Source organism: Ostrea edulis, chromosome 4 (assembly GCF_947568905.1).
Source record: "Ostrea edulis chromosome 4, xbOstEdul1.1, whole genome shotgun sequence".
NCBI lineage: Eukaryota > Metazoa > Mollusca > Bivalvia > Ostreida > Ostreidae > Ostrea > Ostrea edulis.
This window is the reverse complement of record NC_079167.1, coordinates 38,867,270-38,882,116: the sequence shown is the minus strand read 5'-3', so window position 1 is coordinate 38,882,116 and position 14,847 is coordinate 38,867,270. Positions and strand designations below refer to the sequence as shown.

General features: G+C 33.4%; 1 protein-coding gene across 24 annotated transcripts in view; it reads right to left on the bottom strand.

The window, feature by feature from the left end:
- The window catches only part of LOC125668024 (uncharacterized), a 44,805-nt gene that overhangs the window by 21,436 nt on the left and 8,522 nt on the right, over positions 1-14,847 (bottom strand). For 16 of the 24 annotated variants that reach the window (XM_056162577.1, XM_056162565.1, XM_056162582.1 and 13 more), the window contains 7 exons: positions 12,856-12,973; positions 12,044-12,212; positions 10,721-10,843; positions 8,779-8,912; positions 8,519-8,641; positions 3,446-3,582; positions 2,524-2,597 (listed from right to left, as the gene is read on the bottom strand). In XM_056162577.1, coding sequence (XP_056018552.1) covers positions 2,524-2,597; positions 3,446-3,582; positions 8,519-8,641; positions 8,779-8,912; positions 10,721-10,843; positions 12,044-12,212; positions 12,856-12,973 — 878 coding nt within the window. Of the gene's footprint in view, positions 1-2,523; positions 2,598-3,445; positions 3,583-8,518; positions 8,642-8,778; positions 8,913-10,720; positions 10,844-11,541; positions 11,981-12,043; positions 12,213-12,855; positions 12,974-14,847 lie in introns of those variants that run through there. The other 8 variants (XM_056162578.1, XM_056162585.1, XM_056162579.1 and 5 more) reach the window with 2 other exon arrangements.

Sequence of the window (14,847 nt, the reverse complement as noted above, 5' to 3'; positions counted from 1 at the left end):
AGCTGTCAAATACCAAAAGTAGGTCACGGTGACCTACTTTTTGGTCGACACAAACCGAAGACTGAAGACACATCAACTGACAAAGTTTGATGATCCTAGGTTTTACAGTGCCCAAAATATGCATCTAAAATTGAAAATGTGAAATTTGAATATCTGCAAAATTCAAAAAGTAGGTCACTGTGACCTACTTTTTTATAAATATGTTTCAAAGCCTCAAGATGCATCAACTTACAAGATTTGATGATTCTAAACCTCTCGGTATTTGAAATAACAACTTAAAACATATCTATAAATGATAAGCCATAAAATTCAGAAAGTAGGTCACGGTGACCTATTTTTCAGTTGACGCATTTCAAGGTCCCATGATCCACCAACTGACAAGTTTTGATGATCATAGGCTTCAAAGTGTCCAAGATATGTATCAAAATTAATTTTAAAATAAATACCTGCAAAATTCAAAAAGTAGGTCACCGTGACCTACTTTTGAAACAACTTGACACAAGGTCCTAAGATGCATCAACTGTCAAAATTTGATGATCCTAGTCCTTATAATGACTAAAATATTTAAGATTTAAGGAATTTAAATTTTTTTATAAATTTAGGTCAACTTTGAAGTGACCTTGAGACCACGTCCTTTGCCCCAGCGTAATGCCTTGAACAATTTTTAATCTACAACATATCCTCATCCTTATGTGTAAGTTTGGTGATAATCTGCCCTGTGGTTCTTGAGAAGAAGATTTTTTAGCAACCACTACTTTTGTTTGTATTTTCCTGATTATCTCCCCTTGTTAAAGGGTCACATCCCTCTATTTAGTATGTATGAAAGCCCTTGGGCCAATGATACCCTGTAACAAATTTGAAAAAAATTGGCCAAGGGGTTCTTGAGTTATAGCCCTTTTTCTAAAAAGTTTACGCACACCGCACACCGCACAAATGGCCATAGCATTAGCTCTTTGAGCCTTTGGCTCAGAAGAGCTAAACATCATTATAAAGTTTATCTGCAGTGATCTTTATGTATACTTCTGAAAACATTAATAAGACAATGGAAAATCTTGTCACTTCCATCTTCAATCAATTTGTACATTTTTTTTTTATTTCAAAGATTCTTGCAAGATAACAAGGAGCTCTAACAACAATATATATAGACAAGATGTCTTACTCTCACCGGAAATATGTCTCATTGCTATTGAAATGACTTCAATGAATAATCCTACCAAGTTATCATACAGTTATATTCTTAAAAGGTCTATGAATTGAAAAATTCAAATTGGATAAGCATCGATTTATTTGATGAAAAATAAAAATAAAGAGCACTATGAACCCCCATCAAAGTAGTCTATTGCACTTTCAAATTTTCTTGATAGAGTAACCGTTTTAGAATATCTATCTTATTGTCAGTCTTGAGAATATATTGATCAAAATACAATGTAGAAAGCTCTGATGTTTGATTTATAACGTCTCATCTAAATTTATTGATAAAAACAAATAACACTGCACGTTCTGGTAATGGTGGATGGAGTTAGAGCTCCTTGACATTGATATGATGGTTAATTTATGCATAAATTGCTCATTAAATTTTAAACAAACTATGATATGCCTAACATGTAACTTTGTGATCTTTTAAATAAAGCAGATCTGATACACCTAAGAAAATTGCCTGTCACACATCCAAATTCCCTCACACCATGTGTACTGACTTGCACCCTCATGCCATAGTGAAGGTGGAATTGAGGAGTCTAGGGGTGCGAATGACCAGAGAGGGGTATAGGGGTATCCCGTCACGAGAACTCCAAACCACGCTAACAAAAATAAAAAAGCCAGGATACGAATCATATTGCCAGTATTGACCCGACACGGAACCTACCCATCCTCTGTGTGGTAATGATGACTAGAACATACATCATTTCTATATTTAGTACATAAATACTTCAATTCAAAACAAAATGTGTTTGTGAAACACTGATGCCCCCAGATTACAACAAAGTGGAACTTTAAGATATATTGTAGCTTTTTTTTTAAATTTCCAAATACTAGATCAAGGTCACAAGGTCAACAAATCTGGTATTGTTAGAAAAGTCTTCTCACAAGAAATGCACAAGCTAAATACAATAGCAGTATCTCTTATAATTTGAAAGATATAGCTTATATTCAAATTTTCTAAAAGTAGGTCAATGTTAAGGTCACCAGGTCAAAGATTTTGAAAAAAGGTCTTACACAGACCAAATATGAAACGTCTACCTCTTATGGTGCAAAAGATATGACCAGGGTTAAAGGTTTGTTTTTTCCACAGACAGACAGACCAAAAACTATATGTACCAAATCTTTGGTTCCAAGGGCATACAAAGTAATATCCGACTACATATCAGTGTATCCCGTGGAATACCATATAAAATCTGTTCCTTAAGCAATGTACATTTGTCATACAATTAGGGAATCCCTGCAATAATGTCAATTGAATTACTGACCATTGGCTAACCTTGAAGCAAAGTAATGCAACACAAAAGCTTATACAGCGATACTCACTACTGGTCATAGGGTGCCATTGGTTCCACTTCTACATAAGGTCTCTGTAAGAGCCAGGGTGTATCAGCATTTTTCTGTCAATGTTAGGGAGGTAACAAAGTATAGTACAATCTTGGTTCAATTATTACACCCTGTCAGCCTGGACACAGAATTTGCACGGCAGTACATGTACCAGAGTATAAGATGCAGAACTGTACTTCTCTCAGTGAAAAAAAAAATCAGAGTGTCTGGTCTCTATTTCAATTTTTTCCCCAGAAAGCCAGTTCTGGGGAAAAATGGGATTGACCAGAGAGAACTGTAACCCTCTGCCAGACTTAGGAAAAATTGAATACACCAGAGAGCTACAGTTCTGCAGCTACCAGTGTGAGCACTTACAAATACAAACACACATCAATGTACAGCTGTCACCAAAAGTTATCAACATGCATCTATATTTTATCCATGCTATTTCATAATGTATTCATTGTTATAAACCTATTCTACACTCTGTAACATTTAGGTGCAAATTTTGTGCGAGACAATACACATACTTCACTGAAAATGCATGCAATCACACGGGTTAATTAAAAAACTATCTAGTGGTGATCATACATTGTTAGTTACAGTGATACAAAATGGTGATCAATAATACTATCACACTTTTTCTAGTGCTCAAATGTTAACTGTGAATATTAGTCAATTGAAACATAAAAGAACCAAGATGTATAAATGGGTTTTGGACTCAGGATTGATGTTTTGGGTTTTACCACATATAAGGAAAAGATAGGATAGATAACATTAAGGTCATCATTAGCAATTTCACACTCAAAGAAAATATAATCACAAGATGTCTATTACCGTTATTTCATTCAATCTATAATTTTACAAGAAATAAAGATAACTTTTATTTGAAAACACAGTATGGAATTTACTTATCACTTACTGGGGGAGGGGGTGGATTTTGGCGTACTGTAATTTCTGCTGGTGGGCGGTTCTTAAGCAAGTTGATTTCATTCTGAAGCTCGTACATTTTCCTTAGCTGGTCCTCCCTCAGTTGACGAAGCTGACGTTCCAGCTCCTCTGCAAAATTGAAATCCCAAGTCTTCAAATTTTCATTTCAATTCAACAAAACATATTTTTCATTCCACAATATGAAATAATGAACAAATCCAGAATTATATTACACTGTAGATAAAAAAAAACAACCAAATATTTCGTTCAATCCTTGATTGTCATGTATTTACATTTCTAATATTTGCCTTTAATATCTCTACCAATTGTAATGATAGCCATCTCCTCATAAATGTGATGCAGTTGTGAGCAATGTGTATATGAATTTGATAAATATTGCATGTTCATTTTAACAGCTGGAAATTCCAACAGAAATGAAAGCCTCAGCCCGACATAAAAATCATAAGAAATTTTAATTTCATTTTTGAAAATACATAAGGGTATGAACTGCAACACTTCTGCTAACGTGCTTCATGAAGTAAGCCGATGTGAAGCATCACAGTTCATACCCTCATGAATTTCCAAAAATGAAATTCATTTCTTAAATAAACACTTCACAACACCGATATATATTTGGTTTTGCTTGTAAAATTATTCCCCTTTGATAAGAGTTACCCTGCATACATCTTGAAATGAATGTTTTCTTCAGATTATCGGTTCCTAGTATATTACTAACTACACACGAAGTAACTGTAATAAATATTCACTTTAACAGTTTTCGTGTAATCAACAGTCTTGACTTTTCCCTATACATATCACGACATCGGTACATTACACAGCCAAAGGTCCTTCAGAGTAAAATATCATGATTTTAAAACACAATACATGACTAAATTACAAAAATATCCATTCAAAAATAAATTCTTTTTCAAATATATCTCTGGGAATATTTTTTACAAGACGACTTACTATTGGGACCATTTTATCTTGTATAGAATTTAAATTTTGCTGTGAATAACTGATAAAGCTGTGAATACTACATGCACTTTAATGTGTTTACCCATTACTGGTGAATTCCCACATAAACAACTTTCCCAACACGTCAAAACTTATACATTTTAAGATTAAATATTAAAAGCAAACATCTGTAGTCTGAATACTTCAGAAAAGAAAATAATTTTGAAAACTTGGCAATACACACTTTTAAATACATTTCTTAAAGTTGGGATTATTATAAAAAATAGTTCAGCCCACTTCCATTGATTTTTTACTGTCATTAGAGGCATTCATCCCGTTTCTTTTGATATATTCTAAATGAGGTGTTCCGAATGACTACTCCTTTTCACAGACTACCCTACATTTTTATTTTTCTATAGCCCAGGTTACGGACTCTAGTACATTCCTATTTTTGACAATCAAAGGTGTTTATTATTTTGAAGTCTTTCTTTTTTAATTAATAATTATTAACAGATGTGTTCAGCAAAACTTTAAGAAGCCAGGTCAAGTACAACAAAGCCTGCATTAAAAAGTGAAAATGTTTTATTCATATAAAATAATGGTACAATTTGTATAAACATCTAAAACATATTATAAATGCTAAATAAAATAAAATAACAAATGTAAAAAATAGATTAACTATAAATAAAGCTGTACAATGGAGTATTTTCATAAAAAGGAAAAAATAAAAACAGATCTAAACCTATTGATTCAGATTCAGCATATTACAGACAGGAGTAGCAATTAGTACTTCTTAGTACTTCTTAGTACTCCTTAGTACTTCTTAGTACTTCAGACAGAACAAAAGTTTCCAAAATTCATATTTTCACCAAAGCTCTAATTCACATCGAGCAATAAAATCTTGTAATCAAGTGTCTGCCTATGAAACATGTATATTTTCAGTTACTTCGTTGAGGAAATTATATATGATAGAAGAATGTCACACTGTACAGCAGTGCAGAAGTAGTGTATGCCACAGTAATGGATCACTCCACTGCTGGTAACCGTGTCAAAGTCTTCAAAAAAGTTCATAAAAATAGAATTATTTAGTCTTCTTAATAGAAACCCATTGTACACATCTTCAAGACATCTTGATTCACACAGAAGCTGGAATGAATTTGCTAAATCCTTTTAAAAATATTTTCTGTGGTACCACTAGTTGAAGTGACCATACTGGAGCACTGCCTCACAGTAAATAGTTCAAGATAGATTGATCAGTATATTATTGTTTGGAATTCTATCAGACTATATTTAACTTGTCTGTATAACATTGGATCAAAATTATATCTGTATTCAGGTTAGCATCTAAGGTCAAGGTCCTGTGATTGAACAGGCATAAAACTTACTGTCTGCAGGTTAAATAACTAGCATGGTAAAATCTAAATATGATCCAACTACATGTATATCAAAATGATAACTACCAGTGATTAAGTGTCAGACGTTTGTAAACCATTGGTCCTCATTTGAATATTGTTGCTAAAGCTTCGTTAAAAATCCTGCATATTTCATACCTGTAGCTCAGGAGAGTTGTTTTGGGGAGAGGGGGTTATATTCATATGAACCCCCTTTGAAAAAAATCAAACAATGTTAAGTTCTAAAAAGATTTTCTAAACATTGTAAGTAAGTTAGATCTGTGCATGAAATAGAAGTCTTTGGAATTGCAAAAATCAGGATTTCATTCTGCTCTGGTAAGATGTGGAGCTTCTGGGGTCTTAGGTAGCCACAGACCTCTGGCCATAACAGCTGTACCCCCTTCAGAAAATTCCTGGATAGAGGCCTGTACTGGATATCTATATGTTGGCTTCTTGGACAAATGAGATTCACCACAAATGAAAGCTCAAAAAAATCTATTATCATAAATTCTAACCATTGCAGTTGCATCATATGAATATGGGCCCAAAAAAGTGTCTGTACTCGTCAAAGAAAAAATCTGCCAAATATACCCAACACTTAAATTACGCACTGAGTGAATATGGTACGATATGGTATCATCTAATGTTCAATCTTATTTTTGTCTATGCTGTCTTAGTCATACATAATCTATATAATTAACTTATAACATCTTAGGACCCCATTGGAAATAAGCAAGATTTATAAATTGCTTTCATGGGTTATCCTAGGCAAAGATTGATTTAAAGTATATAATTTATATTGTCTGTGATAAGACCTGGTACTGTATGTGATAAGCATGTATTTTGATATGATGTTGTTGGTGGCTATAGCTGTGATAATATCTGGAGTGCTATTGTTTACATATGATAGCAATGTGCCAAAAATTCATTTGTGATCCCTAATTGACATTATTAATGTATTTTACAATGTATATGATTATGATTTGTAATTCATCTGATGCTTTGCCTAAATAAACATAATAGTAATAATAATTATGAGTGATACAGTAGTAAAAACAGAATTTTCAAAATTACAATGTACTCATAATTTGTTCATAAAAATGTCACATCTGTTTCTAAGAATTTTTCAAATACAAAAGAAAAATAATGAATTCTGTTAAAGTTTGGCAGTAGAAAAAAAATACAAGCTTGTTAAATGAAAATCTAACAAAATTTTCTCTCAAAATTGTTAAAGAAGTAAAATATCAACATGGTTGATCACACCATTCAAAGGGTGATCAGTAGTGCCATATCAACTCATTGTACACATATCAACTGGTATCTTATGACTGATATCTAGCTTCTGTTATTCATGGGTACATCTGTGATTGATATGGAGTGATCGAGATGTCATATTCTTAATAAGTTTTGTGTAGTTATTATTTGCATCACTTAATAAAGCATTACAATTAAATATCTTTAGAATGATTGACTTAATTTGTTTTATTGAAAAAAAATGTTTATGAAACACTGTGCTTCCAACCATGGCCAGTTCCAAATGTGACCTTGTATCTGTCAAAAGGCTTTGACTTTGACCTTTTCATATGCTAAGTATGAATCTGTGTTTTGACAGTTCAACAGTTATGACCACGGTTAAAAATTGCAGACAGACAAACAGACAGCGAGACACCTACAAAAAAATCGATATGCTCCAGATCTTCAACCTTGGATGCAGTAAATCTGGATACCATATAAATCTTTCAATATTATAACATCATATAAATCTCATGATTTTCAGTCTATTTTAAATATTGTAACACTGTCAAAATGCATCAGTCTGGACGTGCACCCAATAATCCATGTTCATATCAAAAACGGACATTTTGAAAGTAAACCATCCACGTAGAATACACAATCACAATTCTGCTATCACTTCTATGATGTTCATACTTTAGCCTTCTCCCTAATTTTCTCCTGTTTATAAGTCACAGTTGATATGATATTTTGTGTCTGTGGGTTCATTTCCTCTTTCTGTTGCAGAGATATTGTTTCATATCTACGATCAGCAGGAATATTGGGCATAGTCCTCACATTGTATGTCGTGATGAATCTATCCCGCTCCGGCACCAGAAGTTCTTTAGTGTCTTTGGTTGGCCTGAACAGTTCTGAAATGTCATTTTCTGAAAGACTTCCCTTTTGCATATGGAGTCGTTTTCTTCTAGGCTCAATAACACCGTCCACGATTTCAGTTCGGATGGACTTGTGGCTCCCACTGGGATCACGCGATTTTGGATTATACAGTGATTTTGTTTCAATTTGTGGATAACTACGACCATACTTTCTGTCATATGCCCTTCTGAAATCAGGATTTAAATCCCATTTTGAAAGACTTGTGTTCTTGGAGAGTGAAGGTTTTGAGATTCTTTCCATCCATCGTGGACGAGGCCTATCCCTGTCTCTGTTTAATGTATCCGTACTATCATTAATCCCTTGTAAATCCAGGCGTGGAACATACGGTGGCTTTGTCTGCATGTAATACTGTTTGGATTTATGATATGGATTCAGACTTTCATCCTGATATCTTCTCCTGCTTTCTCTTTCTTCTGTGCGTTTATTATGAGGTGAGCCCTTATGAAACATGGACTTTCCCAATGTTTCATATTTCTCAACAAATTGTTCTAGTTTATCATGGCCAGAATCATGCTGACTAAAGGAATGGTAACGTTTAAGATTCCTACCTTCTCGATCGGTTTTCTTCTTTTCACGTGCTAAAAAGTTCTGTTCTTGTAAAAGCATCAATTCCCGGTGAAGCCTTTCATTTTCCAACTCCAGCTGAGTGATCTGGGTGTTGTCTTTCTTCTCTGTAAACAGAAAGAAAGCAAAATCAAAATTGATGCAAATTTTTCAATAAACTTAAAACATGATATAAAAAGATGTTATGATAAGCAGATCCATTAAAACATGAAATATGATACTACAAAATGAAATTTTCTGGTACCTCTATGCCGATTGTCGTATCCATGTTTCTTCATCTGTTCCTCAATGTTCTGTGCCTCAGCTTGCATTTGCGCCATCTGGTGGAGGATGTCAGGATCGTTGCCACCGTTCTGTAGGTACGCCTGCCTTATGGCACTATCGTAAATACAAACAATAAAATCTCAACCCCTTGCAGACATGGTTCTCTTGCTCTCCAGCTTGGAGCACCTCACCACCAGTTTAATCTAACAGAGGCAAAGATTTCACTTATACACTAAAGTAAAGCACAGGTAATTGAATATGCATGAATATTAAAACCTTTTATGTTTTGTGTCAGCAGGTTATGTTATGGAACAATAGAACTAATTGAATTGATATCTATAGATAAATCTCAATTTCCTCTTTGGAGTCATTATGTGTTCAAGAAGCATGGGTAAAATCACCATAGTTACTTTTATGGCAATGCATAAAGCATTATATTCCCTTATTCTTCCATATTACATTCATCTTCACTCTTGATTTCTTTCTATGAATTGAAAGGTATTTAACACAAGCAAATACACCAATCTTTTATCTCTCAACAATGATAATAGTTTAATGATACCTGTAATTCAGAAATGTCTCTTCAAAATATCAACATTTCATTTCAGCACTTACTTTTGAATTGAATAGAGGATCTTCTACTCAAATAGATATATATATATTTTAATTTAAAGACCTTATTATTCTCTCTTCAGCAAACACAATTTCTGAACAGAAACTTTTTCTAATAAAACGCACATTCACCTGACTCGCATCAACAACAATAAACCTGCAAATACTTCTTATACATAAATTCCATATAAACAATGCAGAAATTAGAAATTAGTTTGATGAGCAATGGAATAAAATGATTCTGTAATCATTAAGGATTTTATGCCTTATTGTGGTAATATAGTATGCAGTCATATACAAGCGTTGACCAGAAATTCTCTACACTATTCACATGTAAAGCCAGCATCCTGAAATTCCAATCACTCTGAGACATTAAAGCAATATTAGCTCTAAATCTGAAAATTTTTATTTTGTTGTGAACATATGCTATAACTATGATTATAAGTTTTGTATGTAACTTTAACCATAATCTGAGAGTGGATTTACATAATTCATTGTATGGAGTGCTTCCCAACTGTAATTACATATTGTCATAAATACATTGAATAAATATTGTTTAAACTAACTATAATCATTGATAAAATTAAAACTAAGTTTAAGATTTCATCAAAATAAAGATTTCCGTTCTTCTTGATATATAGCATTCTATAGAAATCAATTTTTGTACGGGAAGACAATAATGTAGTTTAGCTTCATTCAGAGTCTCTGAATTGCTTTTCTAACACAAACATTAATTACAAAGTTTATAAACTTTATTTTTTTTTTCTGTCATTGAACTAGTAAATCACAATTTAACAGCAAAATTTTCTGACACCAAAATGACAGCTAATATTGCTTTGAGTAAAATGTAGTATAATTTTTCTAATTATTAGGAGAAATTGTACCCAGGTAACCAGTCACATAGTTCAGTCACTCAGTCAAAATGTACATGCGATTACAGTAAAAACATAGCATCACATCCAAGGGACTGTAGAATTTTCACATTAACTGAATTGTCACTGGACACATGTACATTCTGGAGAAAAAAATTAAATAGTTCAGCACGTCTGAGACCATAGTGGACATCTTTATAACTTGTGGAGCAAAACTTGCAACTTAGCAACCACTATATTAAATTAAAATTGCTACAGATAGTTGCTGTGGAAAAGTTGAAAACTTTAAATCTTGACCATCTATGTGCGTAGACAGTCTGGCAAATGATAGATGCAATGTGATCAGAGAAGCTAACTCAAAGCATTTGTCTACAACTAATGAACATAAAAGTTTTCAACCATTAAGTAAATCTACTACAGCTCTAAATGGTTTCTTACCTGATCTCTGCTACCATGGAGTTACCATAGTAGATGGGATAAACGTACGACTTTCTCCCAGTTTCAGGCTGAGGGGGAGGGGGCAGAGGGAGGGGAGGAGGAGGGTGGCCCTTATCGACCTCTCTGTAGAAAAATGAGTGCTTTTATTTCACAATGCAGACACGATGAATATACATGCCTTTCATTTATGTATGTACATGAATAATATGATCAAAGATGATAATCACTCCTCTCGTTCTGATCTTATTTAATATTGAATAAGTAAAATGCAATTACAATTGTATCTTCATTCAAATTTTTTTGTAAGGCATCATTGATTATAATTATGAATACTACAACAGAAAATCGAGTAAATCTAAAAAAAAAAAAAAAAAAAAAAAAAAAACAAAGATAAATAAAATAAAAAGAAATATGACTTTGAGAAATTCCAACAAATATAACTGAACAATAACTACTCAGGAAAATAATCCCACAATATTTAACAACCAAGAAATACCCAACAGAGTTCACTAATCAAAGGTTGGTGCTGTTGATAGTCTTTAGCTACACTGTAGGGGGTTTCTATAATGAGTTGTCAGTGTAAACAGATATCTTGCTGAGTCTTTGTGGACATCCCTGCTCTCTCCATAACTTGTGTAGTCCACAACTCTGCCAGTTGTTTTACCCGTTTTTAAATACCTGTACATTTTTGGGTCAGTTTTTGTAACCAGAAAATCATGATCTCAACCAAAAATAAAACTTCTAACTACTTGGAACATGAGGTTGTGTGAGAGAAATCTAAGAATAGCAGAACACTGTACATCAAAATGTTGCTTCCTTACCGACATAAAGCGAAGACAGTGTTTTCACTGACATGTTGGTAGATTCACTAGATTGCATTCAATTTTTTCTATAATTAAAGCACAGTAGACAAGAATCACTGCATTATTGACCCTCTGTTTAGTTGGGAGGATTTTAAGTGATGAAACATGGTCCTTACCAAGATCTGGATAACTCAACTTATTTAAAACTGGACGGAATCTTTTAGTACATGTACATACAGAAGAAGCATAAACAAGACCAAATAGATTAATAATATTATGTTAGTAATGAACATTTACGGTAATTTTATAACAGGACATAACTTCATAATTAACAGACATAAGTGCAAGGACCAGATGGCTATAAGGACTAAACAGAGGATACCCATTCCTCTAAATATAGGTACCACTACATTAGGCAATTATAATTTGATCTTCAGCTTTTGGTGGTTGGGTAATAGTGCAGCAAGAATTACCTACCACTATATGATATGTGTTCTGTCATACTTAATCTCCCACGTACATTATGTTAAGTCTTTGGTGGTTGATATCGTACAACTGACGTTTGAGGTCATCCAGCGACTTCTGGTTGCGTTCCTCCTGTGCCCTCAGCTCAGCCAATAACTGAGACGAGTCCTCCCCACCAGTGGGGCGAGTCTTGTTTCCAAGTTCTCCCAACCTTCTTTGTATATCTACAAAATAAAATTGAATATGTTCTGAATTTTACATCCCCTGTGGAATATTTCACACATTTAAAACTTTTTATCGTCTGAAAGTACCCTGACTTTCATTCATAATGCTAAGTGCTTGGTGAAGGAACAGTCCCTACTTTTTTTTCATACTTAAGTCTGCCACAGACTGGGCTCGAACTCACAATCCCCAAATCACTTAGTGAGCAACCTGACTTACATATGTACCATGATGGTCTTCTTTTATAGTCCATGTATAATTATGTACCAGTGTATGACAGACCATGCAAATTTATAGTTTTAACTTTATAAGACATTCGGTCTGGTAAACAATCTACAATCTAGCTTTACCAGACCAAAAGTAATTTTACCAGACCAAAATTTAAAATGTGTAAAATTTCTTTATTGACTAAAATTTCTTTTACCTACATAATGTACATAGATTTACCATGTGTATGTTTTTATTTTAAAAATAAGTAGTATAATACCAGAAATACTATAAAAAAAACAAAAAACAATACCAGACATTTCGTCTGGAATCATGCAAAATTTTAAAAAAAACCGACCCATTTTTTTTTACTGGAAATGTCTGACAAATTTCGTGTAGTCTGGTATGATGGTTGTTAAGGGAGACAACTACACCTACCTTCCTTCTGCTTCTCCAGGTCTCGGTTTCGTAGCTGGAGATACTCCATCTGTCTCCCATGATTCTCTGCTAGTTGCTTGAGTTGTGCATCTTGGTTGGGATTGTACTTTTGGTAATCCTGGTTATGGAGTTAGATTGATATATAGTCAGTCTTTTCTAATAAAAATTAATCTCCAAGAAAGCTTGTATAATCTGTGTCTTTTACAACCACTTAGACTCATTGTCACATATGTTTCATTACTACAACTTGATTTAAGACAAAATGATTAAGAAATTATCAAAGTAAACAAACTTATTGCTTTCCATTGAAAATTTTCATAGCATTCCTTCTTACATCCTTTGAGTTTTTCTGCTCAATTCAATGAAGGGAAAAAAACCCAACAACCCTGACCACAAGGTTTTACAATTGAATATCAACACATCAACATGATTTTTCATTTTAATTTCACCTCCATCTTGGGTTATTAAATTAATTTTAAGTTACATTTTTAGAAACACATCAGAGCTTATCTATCATGATCATTGTTTCACTCATCTCAAGAGAACCAACTCAAAACCGATTTTAGTGAAAATTCTAAGTATTGCCCCACCTAGAGCTAACCATTTCATATGAAATCCAATTTCATTAAAAATCAAAAGCTTGATTCTCATACAAATAGAGTTAAATCCCCTAGTTATTGCATATCCCTGGATCAAATGCTATTAAGTTACTCTCCAAGAGATCTAGGTAATAACATCCATTTAAAGAATTTTCAATTTGGAAAGCAAACAGATATGGTGCCTTTTGGTTGTAGGGGCTATCGCTGATTGCAGTAATATAGAGTTGAGGACACAATCACTTGTAGTCAATAACCCCCACAATGCTGCACTCTGACTGTAAGGTACAAATTCCAAGTAGGGGTAGACCTGCACCATTAGATTAAGATCTTTAGGTGAACTTGAAATATTCTTTTAAGCAGAGATTTGACAGTATGTTTTGAATTGATGGAGAAAACATGTAGTTTAATATTAAAGGCATGTAGAGATACAAAGTCAAAGGAGACAATTAATCTTATCCGTATTTGACGTAACAAGATAAAATCCCCCAAATTCGAGTAGGTCCGTGTTCTATGTTTTGTACTGGGTTCTATTTTGGAGCAGATATCAATTTTTTTTTAAAGATTACAGATATTTAAGATATTAAGATATCAATAAGTAGGAATGATTAATGCTAAATATATTTTTAAGGTAAAAATGAATGGAAACTTTGTAGAAACACAGAATAGATGACAAAGAAATGATTTTCCTTTCAAAGTTTCACATTTCCCATAGCCAGTAAATGCAATCAGAGAAAAAGACACAGCTATAATTCCGGGGTTCCATAGCCAGTAAATGCAATCAGAGAAAAAGACACAGCTATAATTCCGGGGTTCCATAGCCAGTAAATGCAATCGGAGAAAAAGATACAGCTATAATTCCGGAGTTAAGTCAAGGAGGAATACTACACCAGAGGAATTTGATATGGATGAAAAGTGGAGGATGTGTACAACAATATTCTCGAATTGAATATTTTTTAATTTACTTTTAAAAAATGCAGTTTTAGTATAAGTAATCTGAAACAAGTTTGAACTCCCTGTTGGACTTGAACCTGCGATCTACAGTTCAGCAGTTGACACACTAACCTACTGAGCTATGCAATTAAATCCAGAGGAATAGACAAATATTGTTGATATTTATATTTTCATTGATGTTTTGAGAGGAAGTCGGGCATAATAATGATGTAGTATGCCTCCTTAAGATGGCCTCAGAGAGTCCCAAAGCATATTGCAGTTTTAATGGATTAAGTCACTTTGTGGATCAATTCAGGAGTATCAGAACCAGATGACTATAAATACATGTACCAGCAAACAAATATATTTACTACCCTATGAGGTACATACTGTACAACATACAGTAATTCTAACATTATATGCATTTTTCAGAAATTAGCTTTCTACTGCTTTGTTATTGTAG